Genomic DNA, 13,386 nt, shown 5'->3' on the forward strand with positions numbered 1-13,386 from the left:
TTGATCTTGATAGTAGAGTTCTGTTTATTCAGTTTGAAAATGCTGAAGTTATTTCCCTCCTCCCCGCCATTGACTTCTTTATTCAGTAATTTGTGTTTTGTTTGTGTGTTTGGTAAACTGCAGTGCTGCTGGAGGCACCAAAGGTGAGGAGGCGAGTGTACATTGGCTCTCATCCAGCAGCACTGGTTAGCAGCTAACCATCCGATTCTGGAAGGCAGAGGCAGTCTACAGAGCTTCTCTGACTCACAGGGGGCAAAACTATGAAAGATGGAAAAGTCTGCTGGAGCAGAAGGGCATCAGTGAATTTCCACACATGTTGGGGAGGACCTTGTTTGTTAATATCATTCAGATGGATCAGATTAATCCAGAATTCTCAAAGCAAGATTCTGCAGAGACTGAAATCAGCTTTTTAAAAACATGTGAAAGTCCAAACATGCTGGTAATTCTGTATTCATCTGTCTTGGGAAAAGCTTATTACTGTTCCCATTTTTTTAAGGAAGGCTTCCCAACTATTCTATACCAAATATCACTGGGTGTAATTCAGCCCAATTTTTGTGGATTATTATTACTATTATTATTATTATTGTTATTATTGTTGTTGTTGTTATTAAAATTTGCATACCGCCTTATACCCGCAGGTCTCATTAAGTGACTTTGCAGGGCAGAATGGGATGGCAGAATGGCAGATTACCTACTGCCATGGCAGATACCCTAATGGAACATCCCAGATATGCTGGCGCAACACCACCAAAGATGTGCCAGCGGAATTGCTAGAATGAGATGTAGTTTTGAGCAGGATAGGACAGCACAGGGAAAGAACACACTTCGGCTGTGTCTTCCAAGACCATGCCCATGTCTCTGTTGGTGGTGCAACTTGACAGCTAGAGCTGTTGCAGATCAACTCCCCAGTTGATTTTAAGGGGAGCAGGTAATTAAAAATTGCCCTCCTCACATTACCACAGCAGCACAATACAGGCTCCCCCCCCCCCCGCCATAATTAGAGTATAGAAGTACAGTACTCTGTCCTGCTCTTATGTTAATCTCTCCTGGTAAGAACAATAGGACTTAAAGTGCCTTACTTCTTCTTTCCCCCCCCCCCCCACCCCTCTTTATTTATTTAAGAGCATGGAGACTAATGGGAAATACTTTTGTTTTGCTTTCACAGGAGACTGTTGGCTCCTGGCAGCCATTGCTTCTCTCACATTGAATGAAGAAGTTTTGGCTAGAGTTGTGCCCAGCGATCAAAGCTTCAAAGACCGATATGCAGGAATATTCCACTTCCAGGTACCACAGATACTGATTTCTGCCTTTTCCCTGGAAGGGTTACGCTGCTTTATTAGCACTGTATTTGCCAGATCAACTGATACCCTGGTATGCATGCAATGGAGGGTAGGGAAGCTTCAGGAATTTGGTTTCTGCAGAATCAGGTGTGAACCGACCTGATCCACCCCTCCCGGAAGAATGTGCACATTGTTCAATTACCCTTTGGATGTTGCTCAAGGCAGCGATTGATTCGTTTGCCTAAAACAACTTTAAAGCTGCATGCTTGTCTGGAGGGAATGCTCTCCTGATACAAGTACCTTTTTGTACACCTGAGCTATAGGGATTTTCCTGGGATGAATAGTGGTATCAGTCACCCTTCCTCAGCCTGGTGCCCTCAGGTTAATGTTGGGGTCTGACTCCCCAGCAAACTTGGCCAGTGATCATGGATGATGGGAGTTATAGTCCAACAAGATCTGGAAGGCACCAGGTTGAGGAAAGGGGCTGGTATTGGTTATATATTTTGTTGGAAGATACTTCACCCACTCTTACACTGCAGATAAGGTGGAAAGCTTTTAGAGCTTCAAAAAGCTCTTTCTCAAAACTTAAGTGAAATGTTTGGTGAAGCGAGCTGGCAGAGGGCATCCCATAACTTAGCTGCCATCACCAAGAAGTCCCTTTCCTCACAGAGGAGTGTCACTGAAACTTGTCATGAGGTCTGGTCCATTGGGTAATGGGAGAAGCTCCTGCCAGTGTTTGTAAAAAGCAAAAAAAAAAGAAGGAAAGGGTTCTGACCTCCCTTTGTCTCCTCAGCCTGGTCCTCAGACCCTTGTCTGCATAAAAGAGTCCACGAGAATATCCTTGCAGAGTTTTATTCTTAAAAGTCTTTGTGCAAAACATGACTGAATAACTATACACACCAGCACTAACCAACCAACCAACCCAAACACCAGCCTCAGCACAAACTAACATTTCTCACTTATATATACAACCTGCTGCAGGCTGCTGAGTCATGCTGACCCAGCTTTATTCGCATTAAAGAAACAGCGGCCATTTTAGCCATGACAGCTCCTTCAGCTAACCTGGTCCCAAGCTTTTTCCAGCTGTGGTCAAGAGCATGCCTTCTAACACATTGTGATGATGATGATGATTTCTTTTCAGTTCTGGCAGTATGGAGAGTGGGTGGATGTTGTTGTTGATGACAAGCTTCCTACCAAAGATGGAGAGCTCCTCTTTGTTCATTCAGCCCAAAGGAGTGAGTTCTGGAGTGCTCTGCTGGAGAAGGCTTACGCCAAGTAAGTAAAGCACAGCATCAGAGGTGAGGAATCTCAGGCCCAGGGGCTGAGCACTCCAAGCCCCTCTGCATGACCCTTGGGACTCTGCTCAGGCCAAACCTTCTCTTGCCACACCTTTCACTTCATGGAGTCATAATGGTTTGCATTAGGAAGGGATCATTCCTCTTTGTAGCATCAGGGGCCCTAGTCCATATGGATTAATAGTGTAATTATTTAATATACATATAGCTAAGGTACACGATCAGATCTGTGTTTCAAACATTTTGATGTATCCCATGTTGACCTTGGGCTTTTCGTGAATGAAAAAGAAGTAGTAGTGCAGACACCTGATTGTGAGGTTTTAGCTATGCTACACTTTAATTTCAAAGGCCGAGAAAAGAAAGTTGAAATGTCATGTTTGCCTCTTACACAGGGTGAATGGATCGTATGAGGCTCTCTCTGGAGGAAGCACCACTGAGGGCTTTGAGGACTTCACTGGAGGAATTGCAGAGTGGTACGAGCTGCAAAAGCCACCGCCGAACCTGTTCAAAATCATCCAGAAGGCTCTTCAGAAGGGCTCTCTCCTGGGATGCTCTATTGATGTGAGTTAGTGTTGTTTTCTCTCCAGCTGTCCCACGTTCTTTTGTGCATGCAGCAACTGGAAGGTTGCTTTAGTTAGGGGACTGTGAGGTAGTACAGAATTCCAAACCTCCAGGTAGTGCACAGGGACTGGAAAATCCTGAGCCCTTCCCCTCCTATAAGAATGGCTGGTGTTAATTTGAATGAGACTTTAGGGCAAAAAAGGCCCCCAAAAGAAGACTTCTCCTTACCTCTTCCATTGTGTATGTTAACATCCCTTTGCAACAACTGAGCAGAGCAAAGGCAGCTTCCATTACTGAAGCCCTGAAGAAAACAGCCTGATGACGAGGCACAGGCTGTGGAGTGGGGAGCGGCAGGCAGGGCAGGGATCTGCGCCTCCTTACCCATAAATCTGCTTTGTGCTTTACATCGCTCGCCCTTCTGTGAGTGATTATGGGGCGATCTTTCGAAAACCACAGGGCATCTGCCTTCACATGTCATTTCACCCTGACTGCAAAACCAACTAGTTTTCTCTAGCCCACGCCCAGCATTCTTTCTTTCCTTTTCCCAGACATCTTTATTGAAAGTTGAAAAGTACAAAATTATATGTGCACTAAACTTGGTGAGACGTAAATAAAAAAGAGAAAAAGAGAAACAGCACCCGGGTAGAAGGGAAAGTAAAGGGGAATCCCGAAACTTTATACTTTACAAAGTTGTTATTGTACTTCACCTATTACAGTATTTGTAAGAATGGATTCCAAATGTCATTGAATTTGTCCATGGCAAGTCTGCATTTATATGCAAGTTGTTCATAGGTTGCGAGTTTGTATACGTCTTCAATCCAATCGTAGAAGGGAGCCACGTTTCAGTTACCTTCTGCCAAAAATCTTTCAATACAGGACAATGAAAAAACATTTGTTTTAGAGAAGCATTATCCCTGTTGCATCTCCAACAGTTAGATACTTTAGATAGCCCTTTTTTAAACAAATGTAATGGGGTCCAGTATTTTCCACGCCCAGCAATCTATCCCTCACACCACTCTGGCCTCAGAATTTCTGGATTGTGGCAGATCTAGTTCTTTCAAATCTGCAAACCAAAGCATCAGATAGCACATGGCCAGACATGAGTGGTGCAAAGCCCCCTTTGTCTTACAGCTGCAGAAACCGATTCTAGAGGTTGCATGCATTTCAGGCTCAGAATTGAGAAAGCCTTGTTGGAAAAGGGCCAGTTTGGATAAGTATTCAGGTGGGCAGAGGCTTGATAATGTAAACAGTATTTCTGTAAACAAAAGGCTATCACTCCAGGAAGGCGCTTCTGCCGGAGGCTTAAGGGGGCTTGACTATAATCCCTTGGTTTCAAGATAAAATAAAAAGACAGTGTAATAAGACCCAAGGACAGGAACTCAAGGCCAAGAATGCAAATCTTTAATAGATAAAATATATTTGGAAGACACACAGCAAAGGCTAAGTATTATCAGTATGGTAACAGGCTGCAAGTAGCTCCCTGGGATGTGGGGATGCTATTTTTGTTATTTTTCAGAGAAGGAGGGGCAAGTTGTTTAGCATTCACTTTCATAGTAGCACATAGCAGGGCAAACAGCCAAGTCAAAAATTAAGTAATACAACCTTATAGTTCCCAGAAATTCCTGCCTCTGCTGGCTTCTCATTCTCAGCCTTCACAAGAAAACTTCTTCCATCTGAGGACAAAACTGCATCCCCACCCCAACGTCCCCCAGGCTCTGATGCCCTGAGTCATTCTCTGTGATATCTAAATCCTAACTGTAGCAGAGTGCACTGACTTTAATTTGCACTTCCCAGAAGAACAATACACAAAAACACATCTAGCCTTAAAAATCCACACTTCTCCAAAGGCTGTGATGCAGCACAAAACATGGGCAAAGATGTGTGTGTAAGGAGAAGCTGCGTACAAATGCATATACTAGTGAAAAGTAGCATACAGAAGGCGGAAATTGCCTGAAAAAAATGTGTATATTAAGAAATTAGCATTAAACATGTATGCAACTAGGAGAGCAATTTTTTAAAAGAAATTGCATTCAAAATTGTGTTGTTTTGTCAGGTTGCCCATTCTTAAGGTTTGAACTGTAAATAGGCCTGAGAGCCAAAGATGCATACAATAATATTGTTTGTATGAGATGGAAGAGAGTCTTCAGAGAGGGAGAATGCAATCAATTGTTTCTCAGAGGCAGTGAGAAATTTGGCAAGCCCCAGCACCTCAGCTGACACAAGCAGAAGTCAACAATTTGGGGCCAGGGGCAGTGCTGGTTCGTATTCGCCAATTCCTCTTGTCAAAGACCAGGGTGCAGAGTATGAAGGGAAAAAGCTCATGGAGCTGTCAAGCCCCCTGCAGGAGCAATTGCCGCTGTAGCATTCAGCATGGCACCGGCGCTTCAGTGAGGGATTGTGTCACCACAGGAGCAGTGATATTTCCGTGTGTGTTTGCAGATCACAAGCGCTGCTGAGACAGAGGCTGTCACCACACAGAAGCTGGTCAAAGGGCATGCATACTCCGTTACAGGTGCAGAAGAGGTAAGCTCTCCATCTTGGGAAATGGCAAAATGTAGTGTGCTAAGGATATGATATCATTTTGGGCCAGTATTATTTCCTAGGCATCTGAGATATTATCTGTGAAAAGTTTGAATGTACTGCCCTCTTGTGGCTATGAAGTCTCCCACCAGTCAAATTTTGCCTTATTAGCCCTCATGAAATGCTAAGAAATATTTACTGTGAGCTGTATCACATGTTGCCAGTTAGTGAACCCACAATGTGCTCAAGTTTCGTTTTTCCGGGAAATCACATAACATACGAGGGGCACACAAGCATAGTGGGGAACTGTGTTTCCCCCTGGCTCCATCACAGGGTACATCTTATAGCCAAGATGGGGAATCTTCAGTCCATGCCCACCAAGAGGTCCAGTTTGGTCCATGAGGCCATTTTCCCCAAACCACACTCATCCACCAGCTCAGGAGGGAGAAGGTTTAATCCTGCAGAAGGGAACAGGACTGGGCAGCCAAAGCAGCAGGATTTAATCTCACCATCTGAGCAGCCGTTAAAGTCCTTTGCAAAAGCACTCTTTGAAGCAGCACTATGCTTATCCTTTAAACTGAGGTGGGAGAGGTGCCTGCTCTTCCCCAGCCCCACCCACTTAGAGACAACGTGCAGGACTGCTTCAAAAAGCACTTTTGCAAAGGGCTTTTAGACAGCTCCTGCACTTGTGTTGCCCTGGAGGCTTCTAGTGCAATTAACTGTTGCCCCACCAGCTAGGAGCACCCCATGTCATCACCTGCACTTATCCCAACACAAAGTGGTGCACTGAAATTCATTGTTCACCACCTCTCTCTGGCAGTTCAATGGCCTGCTGTAAAAGACAGGTCACAGTTTGGAAAGGGTTAAATTTATGATGGATAGCAGGTATTGTAGAATGAGAAAGGGGAAAGGGAGATAATATATAATAATCTCAGCCCTCTCTCTCTCGCTAATAACTTCATTGATCTTTGGAAGACACCCAGAGTGATTATGCTGGAAGCATCCCTGCCCTTCTGATTAAAATGTTGTCTAAAGCTGACTCCCTGGCAGGCTGCACAAAGGGCGGGCATGATAATGAGCTGTTGGCAGACTTCTGATTGCAGCTGGCCTTGGATGCTTTGGCTTCAGCATTTCCCAGTATCAACAGTCAGGGGGAATATGCTGCTCTGATTGAGAAGGGAACTGAATTCTCCCTCTGAAGCCTCTCCAGGATGTTCCAAGGGGCTTCTTTTGTTCCAGGCCACTAGCCAAGCACTGCGGCTGCCCTTGATAACTGCTATTCCAACAACTGCTGCCATAGTGCATATGATGCACAGGTCTTTGCAATCTGTTCCCCATCTAATTCATCCTCATAGCAGTGCTGTGAGCTCTATTAAGGCAAATTTCATGCAATATGTGTTACGTAGTTTGGCACTAGGGACGCGGGTGGCGCTGTGGGTTAAAGCCTCAGCACCTAGGACTTGCTGATCGAAAGGTCGGTGGTTCGAATCCCCGCAGCGGGGTGCGCTCCCGTTGTTCGGTCCCAGCGCCTGCCAACCTAGCAGTTCGAAAGCACCTCCGGGTGCAAGTAGATAAATAGGGACCGCTTACCAGCGGGAAGGTAAACAGCGTTCCGTGTGCTGCGCTGGCTCGCCAGATGCAGCTTGTCACGCTGGCCATGTGACCCGGAAGTGTCTGCGGACAGCGCTGGCTCCCGGCCTTTAGAGTGAGATGAGCACACAACCCTAGAGTCTGGCAAGACTGGCCTGTATGGGCAGGGGTACCTTTACCTTTACTTTTAGTTTGGCACTACAGAGCTGCTTTCAAGAAAATAAATAAAAAATAGGTAGTTGGTGCTTGGGGGGATGAGGAAGCCAGAGTGGGTCCGTGGCACACAGAGGGGCTTTGGGAATCAGACACACACACTTACTATTTCCACTGGGAAGAAGGCTCCCATTAGTACCAGTGCGGAGGGGGCTGCTTAAGATCAGGACCATTGGGGGGGGGGAGGGTTAACATAACCCTCCCTTCCACCACAGCTCACATTTTTTATCATTTACCTAACCTATCACGTCATGTTTCTTTCTCTGTAATTCATATAAAGGACATTCTTATACATAGTATGGGACACGGCTGGTGCTGTGGGTTAAACCACAGAGCCTAGGGCTTGCCGATCGGAAGGTCGGCGGTTCGAATCCCCGCGACGGGGTGAGCTCCAGTTGCTCGGTCCCTGCTCTTGCCAACCTAGCAGTTCGAAAGCACGTCAAAGTGCAAGTAGATAAATAGGTACCACTCTGGTGGGAAGGTAAACGGCTTTTCTGTGCGCTGCTCCGGTTCGCCAAAAGCGGCATAGTCATGACCCGGAAGCTGTGCGCCGGCTCCCTCGGCCAGTAAAGCGAGATGAGCACCGCAACCCCAGAGTCGGTCATGACAGGACCTAATTGTCAGGGGTCCCTTTACCTTATACATAGTATATTAGATTTTCTGTGTTGCCCGACTTCACACAGCCCATTGGGTGAAAAAGACCCACACAACATTCCGATATTACAATTGGAATATTCCCATATCCTCGCCAACCAAATGAGATTATGCCCCTGGGAAGCAGCTCCCCTGCTGTTGAGGAAGAGGAAGTATGAAGGGCAGCTAACCGTGCAATCCTGTACGTGTCTACACAAACGTAATTGTTGAATTCAATGGGGTTTACTCCCACGAGCCTGGAAGTAAACCCCACTGACATCAGTGCCACTTACATTTGAGTTAGTACCGCACAAGATTGTGCAGCTTGTCGCTTACATTGCTATCGCTGCAGTTTCATTGGTAGTTCAGAAGTCAATTCTGAAGGCGAAGGCAAGAAGGCTGGGAATAACATGGAAGAGTTTGGGGAAAACCTTGCTTTTTTTTCTTTTCTTTTCTTTTCTTTTCTTTTTCATGATGTGACTATTGGTCGGACAAAAAAACCACCCCATATTCCACAGGAAATAACAAGTCTTGATGCAAAAGACACTTAACAAACAATAACAACCCGGCAACAGTGCAGGCTTATTCAATATAAGCAGCAGGTATCTCGGCATAAAGAAAATGAAAAGCACCTGAATTCTTTCCCCAGTTCCTGTCTGATAGTGAACTTAACATTTTTCTAATCCTGCCAGGTGAATTTCCGAGGCAGCCTGCAGAAATTGATCAGAATCCGGAACCCCTGGGGGGAAGTAGAATGGACTGGAAAATGGAACGACAAGTGAGTTTCAGGCCTGGAGGCCAGAGCTGTGCATTTCCAATAAACCACATTTCGGCATAAAGTTTCACATTACAGGTTGCCAAACACTAAAGCGGTGTCACTGCAATGACTTCTTGAAAGCATTCTGGCAACTGTAAGACCTAGATCACAGATGCATTTTCTAGCACTTTAATGAGCCTTTCGGGAATCTTTCCCTGCTTCAGTTAAGTGCATTCCCTCTGCATGTAAGTTATGCTTTTCTTGCTTTAAATGCTGCTGCATCTGTCCCAGCAAGCATTAGCGGTGGTTGGGGGGGAGGCGAGGAATTCTGGAAATGCCACCTGCCGCTCTAAAGATTGACATTAAACTGGCTTTATGTTTTTAGCTGTCCAAGCTGGAACGGAGTTGATCCTAAAGTGAGAGAGAGGCTCACCCAGAGACATGAAGATGGAGAATTTTGGTAAGGATGAAACATAATGAAGCAGCTTTACATGGGGTTCTTCTTGCTCAATATTGTCTCCACCGACTGACTGGCAACAGCTGTCCAGGATGCCCCTGCCCCACCTGGAGATGCCAGCAATTGAACTACAGCCCTTCCCTAACTTTCCAAATGGAGGGGAAGACATTATGAATACTATTCTAGTGTACTGAAAGCTGACATACTTGCAGCCATCAAATTGTAAATGGATCTCTGGAACCAGTTCTGATTGGAATACACACAGACCTAGTATAGAACACCCAAAACATTGTCTTTGCTTTGCTATATTTAGTTTTGTTTCTCATATAATAAAAATGAATAATAATACCCAAAACACCTTGATGGCTGGTGGAAAATACAGAGTTTTTCAAACTTGAGTAAATGGTCTGTAGGAGAAAGATTTCAAGTGGGTAATCTTTTTTAAAAAAAGCATTTCTTATCCTAAAGGCATAATAGCCAACTGATGTTGCAGCTTGCCAATGGAGCTTGCCATCATGTTGCCCAGAGATTGTTCTGGGGGTAATTGATTTGATAGAATCGTAGAGTTGGAAGGGACCATGAGGCTTATCTAGTCTAGTCTGCTGCAGTGCAGGAACTTTTTGCCCAAAGTGGAACTCGAACCCACAACCCTGAGATTAAGAGTCTCACGCTCTTACCAGCTGAGCCATCCTCTAATCCTATCATACAACTGATGGGAAGAAGCATATTAGGATCGTCTTTTCTTAGTAGGTATTTTTTTTTTCCCCTGGCTCTATCCCATAGGATGTCGTTTAGTGATTTCCTGAGGCATTACTCCCGCCTTGAGATCTGCAACTTGACTCCAGATACACTGGCCAGTGACAAGTTCAAGAAGTGGAGCCTGAATTTGTTGGATGGGAACTGGAGGAGAGGATCCACCGCTGGCGGGTGCAGAAATTATCCTGGTAAGTCACTCTTTGGCATAGAAGTAGCCAGCCTGGTGCCATCCAGATGTTGTACTCCAGTTCCCATCACCCACAACCAGCACAGCCAGTAGTCGGAGCTGATGGGAGTTGTAGTCCACACCGATTGTAGTTTTTTTTCTGGAATTTCCTAACAACATCCAAACAAAATTATATAGAGCCCTTCTACACAAAGACTTCAGTGTTTAGGCACATGTTCACTCGGGTACCCACAAAGCTTCTGAACCCCCACCATCACCACTGCCCTCTTGGGACTCAGCGATACAGCTGCAAATAAAACGTTTTAAGTGTGTTTTAAGTGCAATATACAATGTGACACTAGATGGCAATGGTGAAAATTTATGGAAAATTCATTCTGTTTTTAAGAAGCATTTTCAGAACAGTTTTTATATGTGTCTGGATTTCAACTTGGTCTTGGCCCAGGGATGAGCAGCACGCCCAAGCCACAGCCACTGCTCTATAAACAGCAGAGGGGAGGCAGCGGAAAGTGGAATCTGTGTTGTGAGGAGTCATGAAGGAAAACAGAAAGCTTTGTTTCCCCAGAGAGCAGGAGAGGTTGCAGAGGTAGAAGGCAGATTTATTGAGCATAGTGAGTTGGCATAGTGAAAACAGATTGATTGGGGGGGGGGATAATCCTGGATCTCATTTTTTAAGATCCTATTCGAAAGAAAGTTTATATGAAAGCTGCAGGGCAGTGGTGATTTTTTTAAAAATCACCTAGAAAGGCCTACAAAGTCTGTGAATCTACAAGCTTTACTTTATACTTCTTTTGCAAAACATCCTCTTCGGTTTAGTAAAAGTCTTTTGGGACAAAAGTAAGTGAGGTCTCTGCACAATGCCTCCTTTAGCCCCACCCCACTCCAGTTCAGTCTGCAATATCAACTACCAGGAGTTTTGATACCACTGACCTTTGTGGGGAAATAGGCCTGTCACATACTGTCAAAAATGGTCCACCGGTTCTGGAACCTGACCTTTAACTGGAATGCAGAGATTCAAAAAAGGAGCTACAAGCAGCTGCACTCCATGCGAAAATCATTCTGAAGCTTTTTTAAAAGAACTACATGTTTCATGTCCTTAAAATGAGTGTGGAAATCTGTAATGGAAGGGGCTGTATCTTCCCAAACCAGGAAGACATCTTTGTACCATCAGCACAAGCTGAGTCGCTGTAAGCTGAATATGGTTTCAAGTAACCTCCCTTCTTTCATCAGATACATTCTGGATGAATCCGCAGTATTTGATCAAACTTGAGCAAGAAGATGAAGATCCCGATGATCCCGAGAGAGGCTGCACCTTCCTTGTGGGCCTGATCCAGAAACACCGTCGGAAGCAGCGGAAGATGGGGGAGGATATGCACACCATTGGATTTGCCATCTATGAGGCAAGCTACTTGTTCCCGCTTTCCTTTCTTCTTTGCAAACAGAGTCATTACTTTTCAGGGTCAAAGCTGACATGTTCAGAAATGCATGGGTTGCATATGATGGTGGCTTATCGACAAAACACAAATCTCCCTTTACCATTAAAAAATGGTTCACCAAATGAACTTTCGTCACTTATTTGTGTGTAGCATCAAGTGACAGTTTGCATTTCTGCATTAGCCATCATAGACATGGCAGCTAAAACATGCACACCATCCGATTCGAAATGCTTTTTCGGTGGAGATGGATCACATCCTTGGCAGAAAGGCATCAAGCGATTAACATTCATGCCTGAATCAGCCCCAAAGTCAAAAACAGACGAACATTTTCTGGTCTACTGCAGCCCTTTAGGGAGGTCATAGATGTTGAAAACTACTAATAAAAAAATGGGTTGTCTTGTTGAATGATATTACCTGGGCCAGCATTCTCCAACCTGTTACCTTCCAGATGTTTGGACTAAAACTCTCTCATCAGTGCCTGCTAGCATGGTCACTGGTCAGGGATGATGGGAGTTGGAGCCCAAAACATCTGGAGGGCACAGATGTTGGGGAAGGCTGCTCTAGATTCTAGAATAATACATACTTGCAACATTTACAAGGGCCAAAGCATGCAAAGATTTTCCCAGTTAAAGGAGTTGTGCACAAGTGGCATTGTTGAGTGTTGTTAATTTAATGTAAACCTTTTTTTCTTATTGCTTTCCCACAGGTACCTCCACAGGTATGTGCAACTTCTGTGCAATGGAACATGTGTTCCTGGTCTAAGAATGTCCTGAGGATGGGGAGCTTGCAATCAGCATTAAAAGAACTATTTTAAACCAGATGTTTAAACTTCCAGAAATGTATGTCGTTTAACATGCAAGTTTTGTCTTTCACCATGGGCGATGTAAGCACATAGAATTTTACAGCCATGTGTTAACTTTATTTGCCAAAGATCTGCTTTCTTTCCCTGGACTCTAAAGCCCTTAAAATGCAAATTTTCCTCCAGCCCCTTTTAATCCTTCTGTGATACCTCGTCTCAGCTTTATCTCAGTTCTGATGTCTGGTTGCAGTTGTATGGTTTGCTCTCGATTTACCCCTCCCACTACCATCCATGCCCCACCCAGGTGGCTGTTTTAGCTTTTGATCTGTGGCAGATGTTCTGAGGGACACCTCTTTCTGGCTGAGTTGAAGGTTCCTTTCAAACCAATAGAACTCATTTTCTATGCTTCAATGTATTTCTCTTCCCATGTAACATTCTTATATTCGTAATTATTATCTCAGCTATTTAGAACTGTGTAGCGTTCTGATGGCCCTTCAGTTGCATTCTGAACTGGAATAATACCATTGCTTTTGTTGTTTTCTCCAATGAAGTCTTCCGGCCAAACAAATGTCCACCTGAGCAAAAACTACTTTCTAACGAACCGAGCAAGAGAACGATCAAACACATTCATCAACCTCCGAGAGGTGTTAAATCGGTTCAAGCTTCCCCCAGGAGAGTACATCATTGTGCCATCCACTTTTGAACCCAACAAGAACGGGGATTTCTGCCTCAGAGTCTTCTCAGAAAAGAATGCAGATTCACAGTATGTCACTGCCTCTACTCTATTTTTCTTTGTTTCTCCCTATCTTGAATGGTTTTATGAATCTCAAAGCACTGGAGGAACCAGATTGCTTCAGGATCATGTTGTGCTTCCCATTCAATTAGACAGTCTATCTGGTGAAAGT

General features: G+C 44.7%; 1 protein-coding gene across 1 annotated transcript in view; it reads left to right on the forward strand.

Moving 5' to 3' along the window:
- CAPN2 (calpain 2) overlaps positions 1 to 13,386 on the forward strand; it is a 32,682-nt gene that overhangs the window by 9,974 nt on the left and 9,322 nt on the right. The window contains exons 3-12 of the mRNA XM_083434484.1: positions 1,166 to 1,284; positions 2,422 to 2,555; positions 2,968 to 3,136; positions 5,576 to 5,659; positions 8,785 to 8,870; positions 9,235 to 9,309; positions 10,090 to 10,250; positions 11,477 to 11,646; positions 12,389 to 12,400; positions 13,033 to 13,244. Of these exons, the coding sequence (XP_083290610.1) occupies positions 1,166 to 1,284; positions 2,422 to 2,555; positions 2,968 to 3,136; positions 5,576 to 5,659; positions 8,785 to 8,870; positions 9,235 to 9,309; positions 10,090 to 10,250; positions 11,477 to 11,646; positions 12,389 to 12,400; positions 13,033 to 13,244 (1,222 nt within the window). The remainder of the gene's footprint in view (positions 1 to 1,165; positions 1,285 to 2,421; positions 2,556 to 2,967; positions 3,137 to 5,575; positions 5,660 to 8,784; positions 8,871 to 9,234; positions 9,310 to 10,089; positions 10,251 to 11,476; positions 11,647 to 12,388; positions 12,401 to 13,032; positions 13,245 to 13,386) is intronic.

This window comes from Podarcis tiliguerta (assembly GCF_965153285.1).
Source record: "Podarcis tiliguerta genome assembly, chromosome: 3".
NCBI classification, from domain to species: domain Eukaryota; kingdom Metazoa; phylum Chordata; class Lepidosauria; order Squamata; family Lacertidae; genus Podarcis; species Podarcis tiliguerta.